Source organism: Benincasa hispida, chromosome 9, assembly GCF_027475165.1.
Source record: "Benincasa hispida cultivar pf3 chromosome 9, pf3_genome.v1.1, whole genome shotgun sequence".
NCBI classification, from domain to species: domain Eukaryota; kingdom Viridiplantae; phylum Streptophyta; class Magnoliopsida; order Cucurbitales; family Cucurbitaceae; genus Benincasa; species Benincasa hispida.
This window is the reverse complement of record NC_143486.1, coordinates 48613925-48636245: the sequence shown is the minus strand read 5'-3', so window position 1 is coordinate 48636245 and position 22321 is coordinate 48613925. Positions and strand designations below refer to the sequence as shown.

The following is a 22321-nucleotide window of genomic DNA, read 5'->3' as shown; positions in this document are numbered from 1 at the left end:
GATAATTGAAGTATAGAATGACAATGCGGAATAAGAATAAAGAGCATGGTAGCAATTTCTTACTTCCCAAGGCTTTTACACTGTTCTTCTCTACTCTGCTCAAAAGATAATCTTGCTCTTGCAAGAGTCGGCCCTCTCTCTGTTGTTCCACGCCCTTGGGTTCTCTCTCGAGCTGACCAGAATGATAGTCCGGTGTCTTTTCCCTCTCTCGCTTCCACCTTCTAAGTAAGAAAACTAAGAACTCTAAGACTGGGTGAACTCACTAATTTAACGAACTCCTTCAATGACGATGGCCTTCGGTATTTATAGAGCTTCATGGTGAAAAGCTCTTTCTCTCTTATGACATGGGATGACATTAATTCTCTGTCTGATACGCTGAATAATTGTCACCGAAAAGTTGAGTGTACTTGCTACAGTAGGTCGTTAATGGCTTGTCAACATAATTCAGAATCGATTGTCATCAGCTTTTTGTCCCATCGTGATTTATTAAGCTTTCACCCATATGGGCCCACCTTAATGCGCTGGCTCTAACACAAACGATCGCATAGCCTTGTGATCACAATCTCTTATGCACTCGGACGTTAATTTCTTTGGATCGCATTTCTTCCTTGCATCAATGCATTTTCTGCACAAAAATACATAAGTTAGCTGTTTTAATGCGATGGAAGCATGCGATTGCAATGTTGTGAACTTAATGCTTTTGGACGCAATATTGTATATTTTTATCATCACAATCCTGCATTGTTTTATAACTTTGCGTTGTAATAACGTGCCTTTCTGCCCGTTATTAGTCATGTCTAGGCTGGCGTTCTTAAGCTAACGAAAATGGAACACCCCTACCTGGGGACCTACCTAGAAAGATGAATTAGATAGATTTTCTATAAGTATGTGACAATTGGTTAAAGACTCTATTAAACAGTTTAATGGATGATAATCAAAAGTTGTTTAACTATCCACGGTAAACGTTACTCTTGAGCAAACCTAAAAAGTCACTTAGTGAAAAATCTTGGCCGTGTTTTTTCTAAGTAAACTAAACCCTAGGGTATAAAATACTCAATGGAAGGAAGAGATATATTTGATATGTCCATGATTCCACTCACGTTTCTCCCTGTATGTTCACACCATGAGATTCATGCTTGGCCTCGTGGTGCCTTGGGAGCATCCCCCTTCAGATGGTCTTTGCATGAGTAAATATCAAGGTGGACAGAGAGAGTGTTTATAGTAAGTGGGTGAAAGGTACGGGTCAACACGTCCTACGGTCTCTGTCATTGGTTCACATCGTGAGATCATTCTATACTCCTTCATGGCGCCTTAGGAGCATCCCCCTTCGAATGGGTATTGTGCAGTTGGTCAAGATCGAGGTGAACTCTAGAAATTGGTCGGGTCACTTTAGGTTTTGCCCCAATCAATTTTTTTCCCTTTGGATTGGCTGCTTAGGGCAGATCTCTAAGGCCTAAAATGGCGGGTCACACTTACAAGGTTGTTAAGTAAGCTAACGATCTTTTGACCAAATCAATGATGGCTAGTCGTTATAGGAACAAGAGTTGTTCTGGTATTAATGACTAGTTGAGAACTTTTCAATTCAGAGGAGGGATAATTGACCTCCCTTCGGGGACTTTTGTCCTAAACCTTTGAAGTGTCATTGCAAATCTAGATGTCACACGAGGTTCATGTTAGTTTTGCTAAACCTTATTGGATGTTGTGTTTTTTCAACAGGAATTTGCTTAAAACCTAACATAGGTCAATGTGTTTTTCTTTCCAGCAACTCGTTAGTATTTTCGGTTAGTGCTTTTAATATGATCGATTACATACAGTAGAAAGAGTCGTTTAAAATGTATTTCGTGGCAAACGACCTCAAATTTGTCATGGTTGACGAATGTCCTCAAGTCCCGACCCTTGATGCACCACGAAGTGTTCGTAATGAATATGAATTGTGGATGAAGGCTAATTCATTGGCCCGACTTCACATTTTGGCTAGCATACCTGATGTTTTGGCCAAAACGGTTGAGAACATGGTCATTGCACGTAAGATCATGGACTCGTTGCAAGATTTGTTTGAACGTCAATTCTTACTTTTCGAGCACAAAAGGGTGGATGACAAAACCAGTAGTGTCAATTATTCTGAAACTGGACCCATCACTCTCTAAAAGAGGAGGAAAGATAATAAATGATTTATTAGTCTTGGAGACATGTTTGGTAGAGAATGATGATTCTGCCTGGATCTTAGATTTGAATGCTACCAACCATGTCAGTTCCTCTTATCAAGGATTCAGTTCTTGGCAAACGTTGCCACAGGGAGAGATAACTCTTAGAGTCGGTACTGGTGAGGTTGTTTCAACTATTACTGTAGGTAGGCTGAAGTTATTTGTTGATAAGAAACGTTATTTGTTACTGATAATATTTTCATAGTTCCTCATATTTAGAGGAGCTTAATCTTGGTTTTTTGTCTCATTGAACAAGGGTATATCATCTCCTTTTCTAAGAATAAAGTCTTTATTTTCAAGAATGGAATGGAAATTGGTTTTGGTTCAATGAAAATTAACTATATGTACTAAGGCCATTAGTCATAAAAGCCTTGTTTAATACTGAAATGTTCAATACGACAACAACAGCTAAAAGACCAAAGGTTTCTTCTAAGGAAAATGCCCATTTTTGGCATCTAAGGTTAGGTCATATCAATCTCAATAAGATTGAGCAGTTGGTGAAAAGTGGACTTCTAAAGAGTTCAGAAAAAAACTCCTTGCAGTGTGTGAATCATGCCTCGAAGACAAGATGACCAAATGACCTTTTACTGGAAAAGGATATAGAGCCAAGGAAGCATTGGAGCTTGTACATTCTGACCTCTGTGGTCCGATGAATGTTAGAGCTCGAGGTGGTTATGAATATTTCATCTCTTTTAAAAATAATTATTCAAGGTACGGATATATCTACCTAATGCAACGTAAGTTTGAAGCCCTTGACAAGTTCTAGGAGTATAAAGCTAAAGTTGAAAACTTGTTAGGTAAGAAGATAAAAACACTACGATATGATCTGGTGGAGAATATATGGACCTCCAATTCCCAAACTATATGATAGAACATGGGATTGCGTCCCAACTCTCGGCCCTAGGTACACCTCAGCAGAATGGTGTATCAAAAAAAAGAAACAGAACCTTGTTGAACATGGTTCGGTCTATGATGAGTTATGTTCATCTTCCAAACTCGTTTTTAGGATTTTGAAATGGAGACTACATGTTATATCCTGAACAACGTTCCCTTGAAAAGTGTTTTTGAAACACCTTTTGAGTTGTGGAGAGTCAATAAAGGTAGTTTACGCCACTTCAGGATTTGGGGTTGTCCAGCACATATTCTTGTGACTAACCTGAAGAAGTTGGAACCGCATTCAAATGTTTGCCTCTTTGTAGGCTACCCCAAGGAAACGAGAGGTGGATACTTCTATGATCAAAGCGAGAATAAAGTGTTTGTTTCTACAAATGATATCTTCTTGGAAGAAGACTACATGAGGGATCATAAACCACGAAGTAAGCTCGTTTTACATGAGATTTCTAGTGAGCTGAAACTGTTGAGGGTTCAACAAGAGTTGTTGAACAAGCCAACAGATCAACAAGAGTTGTTGAAGTTAGTACATCTAGTCAACCAGCTTAAGAGTTGAGGCTACCTTGACGTAGTGGGAGGGTTATGAACCCACCGAATCGCTATATGGGTTTAACTGAAGCCTAGAACGTCATTTCTAATGATGGGGTCGATGATCCATTGTCTTAAGAAAGCAATAAATGATGTCGACAAGGATGAATGGGTTAAGGCCATGAACCAGGAAATAGAGTCTATATACTTCAATAATGTCAGGGAGCTTGTTGATCTACCTGATGGGATAAGACCTATTGGGTGTAAGTGGATTGATAAGCGAAAGAGAGGTGTACATGGAAAGGTGCAAACCTTTAAGGCTCGACTCGTGGCAAAGAGTTATACCCGGGTCGAGGGAGTTGAATATGAGAAAACTTTCTCACCTATTGTCATGCTCAAGTCTATCAGGATACTCCTGTTTATAGCCACATTTTATGATTATGAGATATGGAAAATGGACGTCAAGACTGCCTTTCTTAATGGTAATCTTGAAGAGACCATCTATATGACTCAAACAGAGGTGTTCATATTTTCAGATCAAGAGCAAAAAGTTTGCAAGCTTAATGGGTCCATTTATGGTCTGAAACAAGCGTCTCGATTATAGAACATTAAATTTGACACTACGGTCAAGTTGATTATGAGATATGGAAAATGGACGTCAAGACTGCCTTTCTTAATGGTAATCTTGAGGAGACCATCTATATGACTCAAACAGAGGTGTTCATATTTTCAGATCAAGAGCAAAAAGTTTGCAAGCTTAATGGGTCCATTTATGGTCTGAAACAAGCGTCTCGATTATAGAACATTAGATTTGACACTACGGTCAAGTTATTTGGCTTTGATCAGAACATTGATGAGCCTTGTGTCTACAAGAAAATCATCAACAACTCAGTAGCTTTCCTGGTACTGTATGTGGATGATATCCTACTCATTGGGAATGATGTAGGGTATCTGATTGACATTAAGAAATGGCAAGCTGCACAGCTCCAAATGAATGATTTGGGTGAGTTATAGTATGTTCTAATGATCCAGATCATTCAGGATCGTAAGAACAAGAGGTTAGTCCTGTCTCGGGCATCATACATCGATCAAGTGTTGAACTGCTACAGGATGCAGGATTCAAAAGGGGTTTGTTACCCTTCAGGCATGGAATCATTTTGTCTAAGGATCAATGTCCTAGGACACCTCAAGAAGTTGAGAAGTTGAGACAAATTCCCTATGCTTCAGTTGTAGGAAGTTTAATGTATGCAATGTTGTGTACCAGACCTGACATTTGCTATGCAATAGGGATTGTCAGTCGGTATCGGTCCAATCTAGGATTTGATCACTAGACGGCAGTCAAGACGATCCTCAAGTATCTTTGAAGAACGAGGGACTATATTCTTATGTATGGAGATAAGAATTTGATCCTTACGGGATACATAGACTCTGACTTTCAAACTGATATAGATTCTCGCAAATCAACATCGGGGTCAGTGTACACTCTAAATGGAGGGGCTATAGTGTGGCAAAGAATTAAGCAAGGATGCATCACGAACTCCACTATGGAAGCCAAATACATAGTCGCTTGTAAAGCAGCTAAGAAGGTTGTTTGGCTGAGGAAATTCCTTACAGATTTGGAAGTTGTTCCAAATATGGATTTACCTATCACTCTCTATTGTGATAACAGCGGGCTATGAAAAATTCGTAGGAGCCTCGGAGTCATCGTTGGCGTAAGCATATAGAGCGAAAATACCACTTAATCAGGGAGATTGTGTATCGTAGTGTTGTGATAGTCACGAAGATCGCGTTAGAGCACAACGTTGCTGATCCCTTTACAAAGGTTCTTGCGGCTAAAGTGTTTGAGACCTGGAGAGTATGGGTCTATGGGACATGTGGCATCTTGTCTAGGGTAGGTGGGAGATGATACTGGGGTATGCCCTACTTTATTGTATATTGTACATGTATTTTATATTATATTGTACATTAGTCTCCCGAGGCATTAGGACAAATGGGAGATTGTTGGGATTGGTGTCCTAATTCTTCTGAAGTCTTGTTGTTTGTAATTATACATATTGTTTATGAATAAAATAAGTGTTATTTCATTCTGGCATTAACTCATATCCAATAAATAAAGATCCATGGTTATCTTATGTAAATTTAAGCATGTATATGTGATATACAAGTGGATCATGCCTTAAGTGATAACCTAAATAGGTCTGTAGTATAAGGATTAAGAAAGGATTCTTGATCTTGATGACACTATGGATACGGCCTACTTTGAGGGGTTTGCAACTGTTGTAAACTACTATAGATGGTAGATCCTGACCATTCATGTGGAGACATACGAGCAGGGGTGTCTTATACAAAGAGTTTGTATAAGACCAGACCACGAGATGATTTGTCTTTGTATATAACACTATTGATACTGGAGACTTACATCTCACCTAAACGACCATAGGTGACATGACCTCAATCCTGAGTGTTTTGGGAAATCCTGCATTTGAGGGTGGTCCTTTGATTAGTATAGATGAGAGTGGTCAGATTGCTAACTCAACGTGTCTACCTTTCTGGGGACTTGTCTAATCTCGGAGCTGGGAACTCATTTACACAAGATGGAATTCATTTCTTCCCCGAAGTAGGGGTAAGTAGATAGATTTCTCCCTTAAGGGCTGATTCCGAGTTTTGAACATAGTGGTCACAGCTTCTCTTTGGAAGAGAGGACTGAATCATAGTAGGACTATGACTTATGTTCATTAGAGGGATCAGTGGTACTTAAGGAGTTAGATGTAATTCTAGAGGCATAACGGTTATTGGTCGAGCTGTACTTACGAGTGATTTGTGAAGTGTTGTCGCACTATTGATTGGTTAAGATGGACACATAATATATCTGTAATAAGGAGAGTTCAGTTGTCAGCCTTTAGTGGAGTGCTTGGTAGTTAATAGATGGTGGATCTCGTGACTAAAGAGTTTAGTCAGTTATTCACGTATCGTTAGAGCTTCGAGCTACAGGTCCATAAGGTCCCTTTGGTAGCTCAATGGATTCAAGTTGAGAATCAGTTCTTGGTGTTGATTTGAATTGTTCAAATTGACAAAAGGTAATTCGATTATATATGATATGATCGATATGGTGTATGAGATAAATCAAGTGGAGGGTTATTTTAAAGGAGATTTAAATTAAGTGCCATGGAATAGAAAAAGAGCTATGGTTTGTATGTTTCATGAGATGAAATATTAAATTATAGGTTATAATATAGTATGATAAGTCAGTTATCATTTATATTTATAATAATATTAGTTCTCTCTTTTTCTCTAATAACCAATTGAGTGAGAGGTTATTGGTGGTTTCATGGTAACCGTGAGATAAAAGGAAAAATGTTTTCCTAAATTTAATAATTGTTAATTTGAGATTTCCAATCTTGGAAAGTTCTCACGAAAAAGATTGTCAAGTAAATCAAATTTACTAAATGACAACTTGGAGAGACTAGACAATCGTGGAGTGTTCTTACACAATAGGCACTCAGTTGGATGATTAGCTAAACGATCACATAGCTTTAACTAGACGATCACATAGCTTTTGATAAACGTAGGCATCAACCTATATGATAGGCTTTATCATCTCCCACTTGCTCAATCGTTTATACGATTGTTCTCCTCCGGTCTCATCCTCTAACCAAGTCCACATAGAGCCCACCCTCTAGATTCTCACACTGAGAATACCAAGGTAACCTTTTTGGTGGTGTCATACTCAACTCGACATAGTCGAGGTTCTGTGGAGGCCATTTGTGGTGTTCGAAGTGTTCGTGACGTTGGTGATCGCTTTGTTCGAGTTTGTTATGATCGTGCAGTATAGTGGTCATGTTGTACAAGCGTTCGAGTGTTGCAGTGTTGTCGATGGTTTGAGTGTTCGTGATCAAGGGATCTTGAAGATGAGTCTTCAAAGGTATGTGAATTCTTCCCTTGATCGTGTAGTAAAGCATGCTGTAATTTCTATTTTGCACATAGCCTATTTTTTCCATTTGTGATTGTAATTGTGTATGTTCATATACTATTAAAATTTGGAACGATCCTTCTGCTGCTCGTGGAAATCCTCATGTTTGATTTCCTTCACTTATGATTGAGCCACCAAAAAGGAAGGTGCACCTTGTTGGTATAGGTAGTAGCTTTTAATTTTTTTAAGCCTTTTTTAACCATACTTTCATGATGTCAAGATCTCTTTCATTCGAATGTGATATCAGTTCATTCATGTACCCCTCCTAAACTTAGGTCGTTACATGCCCACCAACTTTCGCTTGGTTCGTTACCGGACCACATCTTACTAGGAGAGGTTCCTCTCTGATACCATCTAGCACTGTAAGAAATGGGGCTGAAACCAGCCACTGCTTGAGATCTTGGAAACTACTCTCATAAGCTTCATCCCAAACGAAAGCGGCACCCTTCTGAGTCAACTGAGTCAAAAGGGTGGCTATGCGAGAAAAATCCTTCACGAATCATCTATAGTAGCCTGCTAACCCTAGGAAACTGTGCACCTCATTGACTGTGGTTGGACGAGCCCAACTTGTAACTGTCTCAATCTTTGTAGGATCCACGGAGACTCCTTCCTTTGATACTACATGCCTTAAAAAGGACACTTGCCTAAACCAAAACTCACATTTGAAAATTTTGGCAAACAGCTTATTTGCTCGCAACGTCTCCAAAAAATTCCATAGATGCTCCTCATGCTCGGCCTCTATCTTGGAATAAACCAAGATATCATCAATAAAAACAATCATAAAGGTGTCGATGAATGCCTTGAACACCCTATTCATCAGATCCATAAACACTGATTGGGCATTTTCAAACCGAATGACATCACGATGAACTTATAATGCCCATACCTTGAACAAAAAGCTATCTTAGGTATATCACTGTCCTTTATCCTCAGTTGATGATATCCTGACTGAAGATCAATCTTTGAGAACACCGTAGCTCCCTACAACTGGTCAAACAAGTTATCAATCCTGGGAAGTGGATATTTATTCTTTATGGTCACTTTATTTAATTCTCTGTAGTCAATGCACGGACGTAATGACCCATCCTTCTTCTTTACAAAAGTACCGGTGAACCCCATGGTGACACACTAGGTCGTATGAAGCCCTTATCCACCAACTTTTGCAAGAGAAATTTAAGTTCCCTCAACTCTATTGGTGCCATCCTATATGGAGCTTTTGAAATGGGGGTTGTGCCTGGCTCCAACTCAATAGCAAAATCTATCTCCCGCTGTAGGGGTAGTTCGGGAAGATCCTCTGAAAAAACATCTGGAAAATCTCTTACTACTAGTACTACTAGTTCTAAAGTCAAGGTGACTTCAGCCTCTCGAGTGTCAACCACACTAGCCATAATACCCAGGCTCCTTGACTGGCCTTCAATGCTAAAATCACTTTGGGTAGGACTACGGTCTCAACTCCTTTAAATATAAAACTGGCTTCTGTACGAGGGTTAAAGATGATCTTCTTACGAGAAAAATCTATGTTGGCATGATTAGCAGCTAGCCAATCCATGCCCAGTATCACATCAAAATCACGCATATCTAGAATTATCAAGGTCACATCTAATGCATGATTTGCTATCTCTACCTAACATGCCTTTATCTTTTTCGTAGCTAACATGATTTCTCCTAATGGAGTGGAAATTGGCAGAGCATACTGTAAGGGTTCTGATCCTAACAAGGCATGCTTTACAAATGCTTTGGATATGAAAGAGTGCGAAGAACTGGAGTCAAACAAAACTAAAGCATAGTGCCTCAAGATAGGAAGCGTACCTGTCACAATTGTGCCTAACTTCTCGGCCTCACACTGAGTAGTAGAAACACTCTACCCTACTGCTGCTGACGGCTCAGACCTCCCTGAAATGAGCTCACGGGCTGGCCCCTGATCTCAGGCACATTCCTCATTGGACATTTTTCTAACATATGCCCCTTCTGACCACACTGAAAACAAACTCCAGTACCGGCCAAACAACGCCCCCAATGACGTCTACCATATGTTGTACAAATTGGCTTATCTTTCTTGACAGTTACGGCTTGAGAGTTTCGCTGTCCCTACTGACGTGGAATATTAATTGAATTCTAGTTCCTTTGCTGAGACTTAGGAGCCCTTGGCTCTGCCTTTCTTTTCTGTCCTACAGAGGTTCCAATTTCGAGCGACTTCCTGTACTCTTCTCCTTCCCGGGAGTCAGCATCAATCCTCATGATGGCCCACAGTTTCGCAGCATACGTCTTGAGGTCCAAGGCATGTACCAGACCACACAATCACTCCTCAGACCCTAGATGAACCTCTTTGTCCTTGCTGCCTCAGTGACTACCAGGTTAGGAGCAAAGTGGGACAGCTTATCAAATTCCTGCATATATTCCTCTACCGACATAACTCCCTGTTTTAAATTCAATAACTCTGCCTTCTTGTTGTACCGGGTGTTGGCTTAAAAATACTTCTTGTAAAAACGCTCTTTAAACTACTCCCAGGTTGCAAGTCCCCCACTGGTATCAATCATTTTCTCTGCTGAACGCCACCAAATCTCTGCGTTTCTAGTCAGCATAAAAACTGCACATTGGAGTTTGTGCTCTTCCGGGCACCTCATAAAACAAAAAATCATCTCAATTGAGGACAGCCACATCTCTACTTTAGTGGGATCCCACAATGATCCATCGAAGAAGTGAAGGTCAAACTTTCTGAAATCCCTCAAGTGTTTAGTTTCAAGAGACAGGTCCTACATGTCTGGATTTTGCGATTGGGTCTACTGCAAATGCTCAGGTGGCACCTGTTTCTTCTAAGCCTGGTTCTGGGCAGTCTGTTCTGCCATCGTATTACGGATCAACTCCTATAGTCTTTCCATCAGGGAGGATGCAACGGCTTCCCCAATTCTTGCCTCTATTGCCTTCTCATCAACTTAGGTTATAGGTGGATCTGGAGTGTTAGAACGATCTGGCTACCCTCGGCTCCCTCTTCCTTCACCCTTGAAGGGGGAGGATTCTGAACTCGTGGATGTTTCACTTGGGGGTCCTGAACCCTTCCTCTATCAGTATTTCTTTCTTTAAGCTTAGGTGCCATGTCTTGTCATGAACTCACGAATCAGCTTTCTATCTCTGGGTCATTCTCAAAAAGGACATTTACTAAAACATTACAACATTAATCTCATATATGTACTGAAAATTTTCATTAGTAGGACATATCTGGCGATGACGAGGAATCCATTACTGGGTCATAGTGACTATCTAGACTTACGTAGTAAGTTAGTCATTAGAACCCAAAACATGGGCTCTAATACCATCTGTAATGCCCTAGGCCCAAGATTCGGACCAGGATTCGAAATCTAGATTTGGCACCTGATTGCTCCGACATTCCCCCGCGTCCTCTGCGACCTGGCTACGTTATCCTTACTTACTTTGAATGCTTCAAGAAGTGAAAGTTGTCCCCACAAACCAACATAGGTTCTTTCAGCATGCTTTTGTTGGGGATGATGCCCTAAATTCTCGTGTTCTGTAGTTTGTACACACAGTTTTGAACAAATGTTTGTGATGTATAATATATGATATTTTCTTCACTTACTGTCTTTGTATGTTGGATGTTTTATTTTCTTTACCACAAACCAATAAACTAAAATCCTTGGTTGTCATTATGTAACTTAAGCATGTATGTGGAGAAATACAAGTGGATTATGTCTTAAGTGATAACCAAAATGGTCTGTAGTATATGGATATAAGAGGGAAACCTTATCCTGGTAACGATACAAATGCGACCCGGTTTGTAGAATAGTTACAAGTGTTGTGACTTGCTATAGATGGCCTGATCCTGATCATTCATGTGGGGACATGCGAGTGGGGGTGTCCTATACAAAGAGTTTGTATAAGATCTGACCACGAAATGTTGGCGTCTCATTATATAACGTCGTTTACGACAGAGACTTCACTTCACTATGATGACTATAGGTAACATGTCCTCAATCCTGAGTGAGTTGGGAACACCTGCTTTTGAGGGCGGTCCTTTGATTTGCATGGGTGCGAGTATGATGTAACTAGTAGGACTATGCTGTATTATTCATTAGAGGGATCAGTAGTACTTAAGGAGTTAGATGTAACTATAGGGGAAAGCGGTAAATTGACCCATCTGTAATTACAAGCATCTGTGAAGGGTTATCGTACTATTGATTTGTTATATCCAATGGACACATAAATAAATCTATGGTAAAAAGAGTTCAACTATCGATCTTTAGTGGAATGTCTGGCAATTAACGGATGGTGGATCTAGTGGTTAAAGAGTTTAGTCAGCTATGAAGGATCTCTTACTGAAGAGTTCCATGAGCACGTTCGGATCGCTCCAATCTCACCGTGACCGAAATACACAATATACATTCAAACACACAGTTATGCAACCGAATAGTTAATTAAAGGCATGCTTTGAACAAAAATAAATGAGGGAGAGAATTGTCATCCTAGTTGAAGACGTTCTTCAAACTTCGGAACTAAATGCAGCGGAAACCTCTACTCGATCAACCAACGCCCGAACAACCACATGAACACGAATGCCGCGAGGATGACACCACCAGCAAGGAGCCCCAGGTATTCTCGGAGTGAGAACTCAAAGCGTGGTCTTTGGTAAATTTGGTAGAGGAAGGAGGGATACTAGATCGTGTAGGTGATAAGCAAGTGGGAGGGAAAAAGATGCTATCATATAGCAAGATGCTTATCGTTTAGGAAAAATTACACGATCGTGTAGGTTTTACTGAACGATCATTTAGAAAATGGTATACGACCATTTAGCAAACTCGGCACACTATACGATCGTTTAGGGAAGTTATCCGATCATGTAGGAACTAGCGTGCAATCGTTTAGACGTAAGGTGGACGATCGTCTAAGCGCAGAACAACTATCGTATAGGCTCTCGAAATACTTAAGCGATTGATTACTTTTCACCAGCGCGCTCTATCTATTTCTTTTTGGACGAACGATTCAAAATGAAAACAATTTCCGTTTAATTCATCGGTTACAATAACCGATGCTGCCCCATTAACGCACGTCCGAACGTGAAAAAATGGCTTAATTATCATATAATTAACCAATTAATTAATAATAAATATAATCATATTATATTTTTTTCCTATAGTTTGATATCACATATCTACTATAGTATTTTCTCCTCTACTTGATATAAATCATATTTATATATAATTTCCTCCAAAATAATGTATCTCATACATTTAGCCAATTATATCATATATAATCGAATTTTCTCTTGTCAATTTGAACATTTCAAATTAACTCAAACACTGATTCTCGACTTTATCCAAGCTACCCAGGGGACCTAATTGACCTGTGGCTCAAAGTTCTAATGGTCTGTGAATAGCTGACTAAACTCTTTAGCCACGAGATCCACCATCCATTAACTATCAGGCATTCCACTAAAGACCAACAGCTAAACTCTTCTTACCACAGATATATTTATGTGTCCATCGAATATAACCAATCATGAGTACGATGACCCTTCACATATACTCCTAAGTACAGTTAGGCCAAATTACTATTTTGTCCCTATAGTTACATCTCACTCTTTAAGTACCACTGATTACTCTAATAAACAATATAACATAGTCCAACTATGTGTGAACACCTCTTGGGCCAAGAGAAGGTGTGGGCATTCAAGCCCCAGAATCAGCACTTAAGGGAGCTATCTATCTACTTACCTCTGCCTCGGGGAAGGAGTGAATTCCATCTTATGTAGCTTAATTCCCAGCTCCAAAATCAGACGAATCCCCAAAATGGTAGGTTTGGATCGACAACCTGGCCATTCGCACCCATACAAATCAAAAGACCGCCCTCAATGGCAAGAGTTCCTAACTCACTCAGGATTGAGGTCATGTTACCTATGGTCATCCTAGTGAAGTGAAGTCTCTGTCATGAACAGTATTATATAACGAGACGTTAACTCTTCGTGGTCAGATCTTATACAAACTCTTTGTATAGGACACCTCTGCTCGCATGTCCCCAACACGAATGATCAGGATCAGACCATGTATGACAAGTCACAACACTTGTGACCATTCCACAAAGCGGGCGGCATTCGTAGCATTACCAGGATAAGGTTTTCCTCCTATATCCATATACTACAGACCGTTTTGGTTATCGCTCAAGACATGATCCACTTGTATGTCACCACATACGTGCTTGAGTCACATACAGATAACCAGGGATTTTATATTTATTGATTTGTGTAAAGCAAATAAAACAAGCAACTAAGCAAAATATAAGATGTGAAGTAAAATATCATATATTATACAGCACAAGCGTTCGTACAAATTGTTTACAAACTACAGGACACGAGACTTTAGGGCATCAACCTCTACAAGCTATTCTCGTACCGTTGGAGCTTCGAGTATATATGATATGATTGAACTGATTAATTATATATGATATGATTGATTTTATGTATGAGATATATTATTTGGAGGAAAATGGATATAAATATGATTTATATCTAATGGAGGAGAAAATACTATGGTTTATATGTGATATTAAAATGTAGGTTAATGAATATAATATAATTATAATTATTTTTTTAATTTGACAATTATTGGATAATTATACCCACCGTTTTCTTTGATTGTTTAGCTAAGCGAGAGACTATACGATAGTTCAAATAGACCCCCCTCCCTTCTCCCACTTGCTTGGTGTCATCCCTATGTATAGTGTTTTCAATAATTTGTAGTATAATGTATATTATTTCCCCTCAGAGGTACTCTTATTTAGAGTTCTTTCAACTTTGTCCTCAAAATTCCTAGAAGGTCACCCAACATAGGATTGCTCCAACCTAAACATGCTTAACTTTAGAGTTCTTATGATTAAGCCACCAAAAAGAAAGATGCACCTTCTTGATATAGGTAGTAACTTTCAATTCTTTTACGCCTTTCTTAACCATACTTTCATGTCCTATCCCTCTCATTCGAATGTGATATCGGTTCATTCATGTACCCCTCCTAAACTCAGGTTGTTACAGAATCCTTTCTCTTTTTTAAAAAAAGATGCATGCTCTAATTTTTCTTGTTAATGCATATTTTTATTCTGTAATTTTCATATTTAGTCAAAATTGAAAATTAGATCGATCCCCACTTCCACTATGGAATTTCACAGTTCCTTCAGTGAGAACCAAGCCATAATAGCCATTTTTTTCTTTATTTTTCAAAGATTCTCAATTTTGTATCGGTAGATCACTCTCGTCCCCACATACGTCGCCAACTGTTGATGCCAAATTTTGGTCAAGAAAAAAAGCACCTAGCCCTCACGTGACAACAAATGTAAATTTGTAATTTAGGGAAGAGATGACCTACAAAAACAAAGAAAAAAGGTTATGCTACCTAAGTCAGTAAGAGAATTGTAGAATAGAAAAGAAGTTAGAAGTTTTAGTTACCTCATATGGAGCCATGATGGTCAATTCATAGGGGAATTGATCTAGAGTTTCACCTAAACCCTACTAGGGGTTAGGATATGAGTTTTCCAATCCCTAGCAAGTTAGGATCAAATCTCATATTATTTCATATAATCTTCTATTATCTCAATTTTCTAGCTTTATTTTACTAGGTCAAAATTTACTCCTCAACATAAGTGATATTTGATATAAAAATTGCAAACAAGATGAAGAAAACACTCTCGAGTCTCATATTAGCTTTGTTTTCAAATATGATAATTTATGTGCTTCTTTAAGCCAACACAATCACAAACAATAAACATTGTAAATATTAAGGGTTATGAAATCAAATCAATAATTTAATATCTCTTTTCCATAAGTATTAAAATTAAAATTTTTAATATAATAAATTAATCACAATCACAAATTAAGTGAGAAAAGTAGCCATAATTAATAAGGCAGTAAATAGATTTAATTTCAATCCAAATTGACTGACTAAATTCATAAAAGAGGAAAAAGAAGGTTAACAAATACCTTTTTGTTAATTAATTAATTGATTAATAATAATACATAAATACAATAATAAAAAATCTAAAGATCACAAATCGACCAAACCTGACCGACCGATGTTTTCAACTAGATGAATGTTAGGGGTGGTTTGGTCATTTTCTAAATTGACCATTGTCAGTCCGGTGGTGGTTTGGTCAAAAAAATCGACTCTAATCGACTATTGCACACTCTGAATACATATTTTATGATAGTTGAATTATACTCAATCTTGAGTCTAAAGCTAATAATTTAAGTATATTTAAAAATTGACAAAGGACAGTAATATAAAAAGTTAGAATGTGAAGAACATTGAAAAAAAAGTCAAACTATTTTAAAAAATTTGATTTTACTTTTAATTATAGTTAATAATTAGTAATAAAAAGTTAAAACTTCTTCAAAGTTAATAGTTTAGTAAATTTAAAAATAAAAGTAAAATTTATGATCTGTTTGATAACCATTTTATTTTACATCTTTTTCGTTTTTTAAAATTAAATCTATCCTCTCATTTTTTTTACAGTGATTTGTATCTTTTACAAGTACAAAAGTTGAATTCTTAGCCAAATTCTAAAAACAAAAACAAGTTTTTAAAAACTATTTTTTTAGTTTTCAAATTTTGGCTTAATATTTTTGAAAATATGGATAAAAAGTAGATAATCTAACAAGAAATTTAAAGGTAAAAGGTGTCTTTGTAGGCTTAATTTTTAAAAACTAAAAACCAAAAACTAAAACCTGTTTGGTAACCATTTTGTCTTTGGTCTTTGGTTTTTGAAAATTATGCTTACATTCTCTCATTTTCTTACTATGGTTTGCATCTTTCATAAATAAAAGAGTTGAATTCTTAATCCATTTCTAAAACAAAAACAAATTTTTAGAAACTACTTCTTTTAGTTTTCAAATTATGGCTTGATTTTTTAAAAACATGGATTGAAAATATGTAAAACCCAAACCCTAATTACTTCGAGTAAGAGTAAGTAATGTGATGTCTTCTAATGAGCTAAATGAAGCCATGCCTTAGGAAGGGTAGAAGAAGGAAGCAAGAAGAAATAGGCTCTTGGGTAGCTAAGTGTAAAAGTAGGACAAAACCCAGCTATGCTAAGGAAGGTCATGCTTGATGATGGAATGCATAATAAGCATATGAATGAGACCATGCCATCTAATAAGGTGTAGTGCTGAAGTAATATTGTGAGTGAAGTTAGAAAAAGGAGTTTTGCTAAATCCTAGCCTTTATTACCAATAGTGGGCCAGGTGGCACAAGGAGGGTTCATGCTGGATTTTGGGCGGTAATATAAGCAAGAAGGTCGAATTCATTGGGTCAGTTTGGACAAACTACTTAGGCTATTTATGTAATTTCAGTGGCATTGAAAGCTCTTTGTGTTTATTTTCTGTGACTAGGCTGCTCGCCGGAATAAGGCCGGAGGGGCAAAATAAAGATGAAGAGTTCTTTTCTCGAGTGAATCTAGGCCATCAGTGAAGAATTGAAGCTCCAGGACAAATTACGAAGCATTTTAAGCTAAACATTTGAGGTAATATTTTTAACTCAGTTATGAACAACTTTGTAGAATGGAACTTTTTAAGATGAGGCCTGGAAATCGAGTTATATAATTTTGAAGTTTGAACTGGAAATTGTTGAACAAGCAGGCAGCTGCTTGAATTGGGGCCAATAATGAAGTTTTGAATCTCCAAATTAAACGACGAAGAATTTTGAGGTTAAATTTTAAGGTAATGTTGCTAACTCAATTCTAAACATGTTTGTAGAAGAAAGCTTCTTCAAAAGAGGTCTGGATTTTGAGTTATAAATTTTTAAAATGTAATAGAGAATCTGTGCATAAGCAGACAGCTGCTTGGGAGAAACAAGCAGACAGTTGCTTGGGAGGAACAAGCAAACACCTCACTGTGGAGATTATAGTGAGATTTTGTGATGAGGATCTCACTAATGAAAGAAATCTCTCTAATTTTGTGATGAGAATCTCGCTCTAGAAGGGAATCTCGCTAGAAATTGGGCTGAGTATTGTTGGTATCACTGGTAAGGTGAGTATAGCTGATATCGCTGGTATCGCTGGTAAGGTAGGTATCGTTTGTATCACTGGTAAGGAAGTATCGCTAGGAAAAGCTTGATCTCGCTCAAGAGAAGAATCTTGCTCATGAGGATCTCACTTATGAGGAGAATCTCGCTAGTAAAATTGTCTTTGATGATGAAAGTTGCATTAGTAAATGAACTATTTGATGTATTTTGCTAAGAATTCTAAGTAGTTTAATCGGGAATTATGTCCTTTCAGGACAAGAAGAGTTAGAAGAGGTTTATAACCCGTTAAGAGGCCAACGAGCTGTGAGTGACCATGTGATGATTTATTGTTTTAATGATTTAGAAACTAAGAATTCTTGAAGATATTTCCCATGCTAAGTGTTTAAATGAATTCCTAAGCAACATATATGTGAAACTGTTTCTCATGCTAAGTGAAGCATGTTTTCCATGGAATTGACATGATTTAGATATGTTATCTTGTCCAAATACTTTCAATATGTTTAAGTAACTCCATTTTTATGATGAACCAGTATGATGGATGAACTAGTATGGTGATTTGAGCACTAAGCTTTAGTGTTCAACTAAATGTCTATGACTAGTTATATGACGGATACTGAAGGACAATGAGAAGGTATCCTTTCAACTAAATGTTTATGACTAGTTATATACTGAAGAACAATGAGAAGGTATTCTTTCAACTAAATGTTTATGACTAGTTATATGACGGATACTAAAGGACAATGAGAAGGTATCCTTTCAACTAAATGTTTATGACTTGTTATATAACGAATACTGAAGGACAATGAGAAGGTATCCTAAGGATACTGAAGGAAAATGAGAAAGTGTCCTAAGGATACTGAAGGACAATGAGAAGGTATCTTAGTCAAGTATCTAAGGTATGACAGTACTCAGTTATAACCACGTGCACATAGGTAATACAACGTCGAGGGATTGAGTAAAAGGGTTCTCCCCAATTAAGGTTGGCATTGAGAGTTAGATCTGATAGTTCACTCTCAACTAAGGATAAAGGTAGTCATATCTTCTTCTAGGCTAGAAGGATAGTTTGGAATTGCTAATTCTTATGAAGGTTTTTCAATGCAAGATGTTACTAATGTATGAGTTTTCCAAGTATGTTTCCCATATCTAACGCATGCTAATAGTTTTACAAGCTAGTTCAACATGATTTAAGCCAACTTATTTTGCAAAGTATGAAGCATGCGTTAGGGTTAAAGCTAAGGTCGTATGAAGCTTGATGGACTATGCTTTAAATACCTAAGATTGTAAAAGTACATGCATTAGTATTCCTAAATATACTGAAAGGGATACTGAAGGTAGGGAAGGTATCCTAAAGAGTTTTCTATGCTATGCTTTTCGAGAACTTGATAGCTTGAGTGAGCGTAATACCAAAGGTAAGGAATAAATCTAAATAAATGTACCTAAGGTGTTAACAGTACATAGAAAACTCCATGAGCACGTAGACAGGTCTGAATGAGAGGCCGAGGTATGGGTCTCTTAGCCGAGAATAGACTTTGAGAGCTAGAGCGATGTATGCTCATTCTCAACTGAGGAATAATGATGTTAATGGTGGTTTTAAAGGTTTTATGTACACGTTTGCTTGGTACACTCTAGTTTTAGTATTATGTTCTCCAACTTTCGGTTTTAAGCATGAGATTTATATTTTTATTAAGTCACTCACTGGGCTTCCTCACGTTTTTTAATGTTTTCTTTTTTAGGTAACGGTCAGTTCCCAAAGGACTATTCTGCTACTGCTCTGCCACTCAAAGAAATAGGTTGAAGGAAGCGTAATTGAAGACCTGTATTAGTTAGTACACATGTGTTTGTTTAGTGACTAGTATTCTTGATGGGGCTCACTAGGTTGTAATATCCATGTATAAACAATGTTGCGAAACCCTGTGATGTAAATGTGTTAAGTTCTGATTTAATATGTATGTATTCAGGGTTTGAGTATTATTAACAGGTAAGATAGGCAGTAAGTACCAGTAAAAGGGTTGGTAACTGCTGCAGTCACCATTCTGTCCAGGTTAGGAGGGTAATCTGGTGCGGGGTGTGACAAAATAGATAATAAAACAAGAAACCTAGAGGTGGAAGGAGTATTTGTACGCTTAATTTTCAAAAGCTAAAAACCAAAAATCAAATGGTTATCAAATGAAACTAAATGTTATCAAACGGGCCTACATTAATGTTAATCTATTTATAAAATCGAAAAACAAAGAAACAAAACTTGAATATAAGAAGTTATAGGGGATTTTAAAAAAATATATATTGGTTTTTTAAAAAATACTTATTCTAATTATATAATAGATTTAAAACTTATTATGATAATATTATTATTGAAAAAAAAACATCTTTTTTGGTCCTGAACTTTGAAGAATAGTTGCATTTCGTCTCTTATGTTTTAAATTAGTCCTTTCAATCCTTGAGTTTTCAAAAATGGGTTTAAAAAGTCCCTTTAAAATATATTCATTAAGATTAAATAGAAAAATTAGTAATTGAGTTACGTGGAAAGATGATTTGAAAATATATATATATATATTTTAGTACTTTTCTCCTCTCTGTTCTTTCTCTCCCCCTCTATCCTCTTTTGTTGTCTCTCTTCCCTATTGATTGCCAAATTTTTGGAAAGAACAACAAAGAAAACCCAACTTCTCCTATCCAATATTAAGATCACTACCTTTCTGAATGCCACATTTAGACCTGATAGCACTATGATGAAGACATGGGAGAATTTCATGGCTGCCAATCAAATTGCATTTGCAACTTTTGTTAATGAAACTGATATTGTCAAAATCATTGATGCTGAGAATTTTGGTTTGGGTATTGCTGTTGAAGGAACTTGGCCTGAGTGCAATAGAAATAATGTGGATGACCCCATCCCATGGAAAATACGATAGAACGATTCAAGGAGTTTAAGAAACCAGTTCGTGGGTCGAACACAGTGCCGATGATATGGCTTGCTATTCGGCCCAAGGAAAGATTGTTGCTTTTTATAAAACCCATGGATAGGAGGAGTTGGGGTTTTCTTTATCAACAGTAAAACAATTACATTCTGTTTATTAGTTACATTCTGTTATAACAATTTATTTGTTACAACAGTTAAGATTCTATTTGAGTTTGATTTTGTTTGAGTTTGTTTGTATTTTCCAGCTGTAAGTTAGTCAATCAAACTAAGAAGTTCTTCTATAAAAGGAACTTGAAGTATGTAAATACAATAAGTGAAAGTAATAAGAAAGTATTTCCACATACCTTTTCTCTCCATTTGTTATGGTATCAGAGCATTTCCGCAAGAGAGAAAATTAAAAACCCACCCGAACGCCATTACCCTCGTGCAGTCCTATCATGATGACATCAGAGAGTTCAACGTCCGGTAACTCTTCGGAACTCGACGCCCAAATGAATCCCTTCATCCTTCATTATTCAAGCAATCTGATATCTACACCACTTGCAGGATCAAGCAACTACTCTTCATGGAGCAGAGCAATGAAACTTGCATTATCAGGGAAGAACAAAATTTGTTTTATTAATGGAACGATTGAAAAACCATCAGAAGGAAGCTTACAATCAGTATGGAGATGTAATAATGATGTGATAACCTCATGGATTATCAACTCAATCTCAAAAGAAATTGCTGCCAGCTTAGTTTACAGGGGAAGTGTCAAAGAGATATGGGATGAATTAAAAGAAAGGTACCGTCAGTCCAATGGGCCACATATATACCAAATGAGAAAGGATCTTGTAACTACTACTCAAGGAAACCTTCCAGTGGAAGTATATTACGCAAAAATCACTACGATATGGCAAGAACTTGTTGAATACAAACCAACGGATGAATGTACTTGTCAAGGGTCAAAGAAAATGATAAAATTCTTGAATGCAGAATTTGTAATGACATTCCTTATAGGCTTAAATGAGTCATATGCATAAATCAGAGCATAAATTCTATTGATCGACCCTCTGCCAACAATAAACAAGGTATTCTCTCTTATCATCCAAGAAGAAAGGCAAAGATCCATTGGATCCACACCTTCAAGTGAAAGTAACTCTAATGGCTAATGCTGAGAAAAGGTTTACATCTGAGAAATCTAAGAAGAAAGATACTCGGCCAATATGCACTAACTGTGGATATAGAGGTCGTATTTCTGAAAAATGTTATAGACTACATAGTTATCCACTAGGGCATAGACTAGCAAATAACAATTCAGTCCATCAACAAAGGCCGCAAAACTCTATGCAAACTAGTAATGAAAAGCCATTAGAAGCTCCTAAGAGCAATCAGTCTGCCTTCTTTGCCAGCTTGAATAATGACCAATACTCACAGCTCTTGAACATGCTGCAAACACACTTGAATACTCAACAAATTGATGAGATTCCTAAGACAGATACTACCCACATAGCAGGTACATGTCTTTCTACTTCACTCATCGATTCTTGTTGGATCATTGATTCTAGAGCCTCTTCTCATATATGCCATGATAAATCTATGTTTAAAGAACTACACAGCACTCAAAATATGTCAGTTATACTACCAACTAAAGCTCGTTTGAAGGTTGAGTATGTAAGGGACATTCTAATAGCAAAACAATTGATATTGAAGGATGTTCTATACATTCCTGATTTCAAATACAACCTGCTATCAGTAAGTGCTTTACTTAAGGATGGAAGATATTCTATATCCTTTACTAACACCAATTGTATCA

General features: G+C 37.3%; 1 protein-coding gene across 1 annotated transcript; it reads left to right on the top strand.

Moving 5' to 3' along the window:
* The first annotated feature begins 20966 nt into the window (after positions 1 to 20966).
* On the top strand, positions 20967 to 21548 carry LOC150033872 (uncharacterized). The gene has a single exon (XM_090317103.1). The coding sequence runs from the start codon at positions 20967 to 20969 to the stop codon at positions 21546 to 21548; it is 582 nt and encodes a 193-aa protein (XP_090173229.1).
* Positions 21549 to 22321: the final 773 nt, after the last annotated feature.